The 1,676-nt window shown below is 59.4% G+C and overlaps 1 protein-coding gene across 1 annotated transcript in view; it reads right to left on the reverse strand.

Moving 5' to 3' along the window:
* Fignl2 (fidgetin-like 2) overlaps positions 1–863 on the reverse strand; it is a 28,804-nt gene extending 27,941 nt beyond the window's left edge. Inside the window, exon 1 of the mRNA XM_005411962.1 lies at positions 533–863. Within this exon, the coding sequence (XP_005412019.1) occupies positions 533–779 (247 nt within the window). The 5' untranslated portion in view covers positions 780–863. The remainder of the gene's footprint in view (positions 1–532) is intronic.
* Positions 864–1,676: the final 813 nt, after the last annotated feature.

A 1,676-nucleotide genomic window follows, 5' to 3' on the forward strand; every position in this document is an offset into this window, starting at 1 on the left:
CTCCTCGGCTCGCCGGCCCCGCCCCTCGCCCTCTGCGAGCTCCAAAATAAATTAGCCACTGAGGGGAAAAGGAGCAAATGACCCTCGGTGTAGAGAGCGTCCTTGCGCCACTCTCGGGCCGCCCGCCCCGCCTCCAGAGCCGTCGGAGCGGGAAATTGGGGTGGGGGTGGCAGCGGGCGGGCTGGAGGCCTGGGTCCGCGCCGGGGAGGCGGGAGGCCGGGCCTGGGCAGAGCGCATCCCCGGGGTGTGAGCGCCTTGCCGGGTCGAAGGGCAAAGGGGAGGGCAGCCGACCCCCGCCCGGCCCGCCCAGTCCACTGGCCGCTCAGACCTCCTCTCCCAGGACTGCCTTGGTCGCTCAGCCAAGGCTCTGCTGACTCACGCTTACTCTCCAAGCCCAGGTGAGCCGAGCATGGACTGCACGCCGGTCTGGACTCTGCCGCCCGGATGCGGGGCAGGGCCAGAGCCAGGCCCGCCCGTGGTCCTGCACCGTGCCTTGGGTGTAGGCAGGGTACAGTGCGTGTAAGTAACTTACGAAGAGGGGGTACTTGGTGGAGGACTTCCCTGGGAGGCCAACGGTGGAGGCTGCATGGGGCCTCTAGTGGGCCTATGGGGGCCCGTCGATAGTCATTGGTTATTGCATTCATTGAGCAGATATCCCTTGAGCGTCCGCAGCGCCTGCTTTGTGCCACCCTATGGGATAGGCTCTCTGGACACTGAAGAAGTCCGAAGGCAGAGCTTTGCCCTGGTGGAGCTGCCAGGTGAAGGGTAGACGGAATCATGCCAACCACACTACTCACTTCAGTGGTACCAAAGGCCCGGAACAGGAAGCATCAGGAGGAGGACTGTGCTTAGGAAGGAAGGTGCGGGTGAGTTTCTGCAGGAGACGGCATCCGGGGGACCCACCATCAGCGTTCCCACCCATGGGCAGTGCCTAAGGGTCCTTTCTTCTGAGGTGTTTTTTATTTTTCCTTTTGGGCGCCGGCCAGCTGGCAGAACAGGCTCTGTCTTCTGGTTCTGCTGAACTGTCCATACTACCCAGTCCTTTCCTAATGGTCTGACAGGCCCAGCGCACCCTGTAGGTGCCACTTAGGGAAAGAAAAGGGCAGGACCCTCAAGAGCTCCTGTTTTTCCACAGCCCACATATGGAAGCAAGTCCAGCGCCCAAGAAGGTTCTGGAACTCACCAAGGTCAAGTCTTCCACGCTCAGAATTCTCTCTTCTCTCCACACCCGTAGGACCGCACCCTGGCACAGAGTGTTCGGCATGCTGGGGGAGCCTTTGGCTTCAGAATCAGAAAGCGAGGGTGAAGAGAGTCACAAAACACCCTACCACACAACACACAGAAGGGACAGTCCCATGGCAGCAAAACAGTAAAGAACTCCTTGAATATATTTCCGGGGATCTAAAGCCCAGAGAGCTGTAACGTGCTTGAGGTCACACAGCAAAAATGGATCTAGAATCCACTGTCTTTCTACCCCTGGCCCAAGGGCCAGAGACAAGAGTTGAGAGGCCAATGTCCACAAAAGCTGAGAAACCTCAGCCGGCAGGGTTAGTGCCAGGACTCCAAGCCTGGCATTGCTGTGGGGACCTCTGGAGGTCCTCAGTTCTGCCCATGTTATCCTTCCAGGGAAAAAGGACCTTCCTGCACTACCAGGGTAAACTAAAGGACGGCCTTGA

Source organism: Chinchilla lanigera, unplaced genomic scaffold, assembly GCF_000276665.1.
Source record: "Chinchilla lanigera isolate Chin_1 unplaced genomic scaffold, ChiLan1.0 scaffold00146, whole genome shotgun sequence".
Taxonomy (NCBI): Eukaryota; Metazoa; Chordata; class Mammalia; order Rodentia; family Chinchillidae; genus Chinchilla; species Chinchilla lanigera.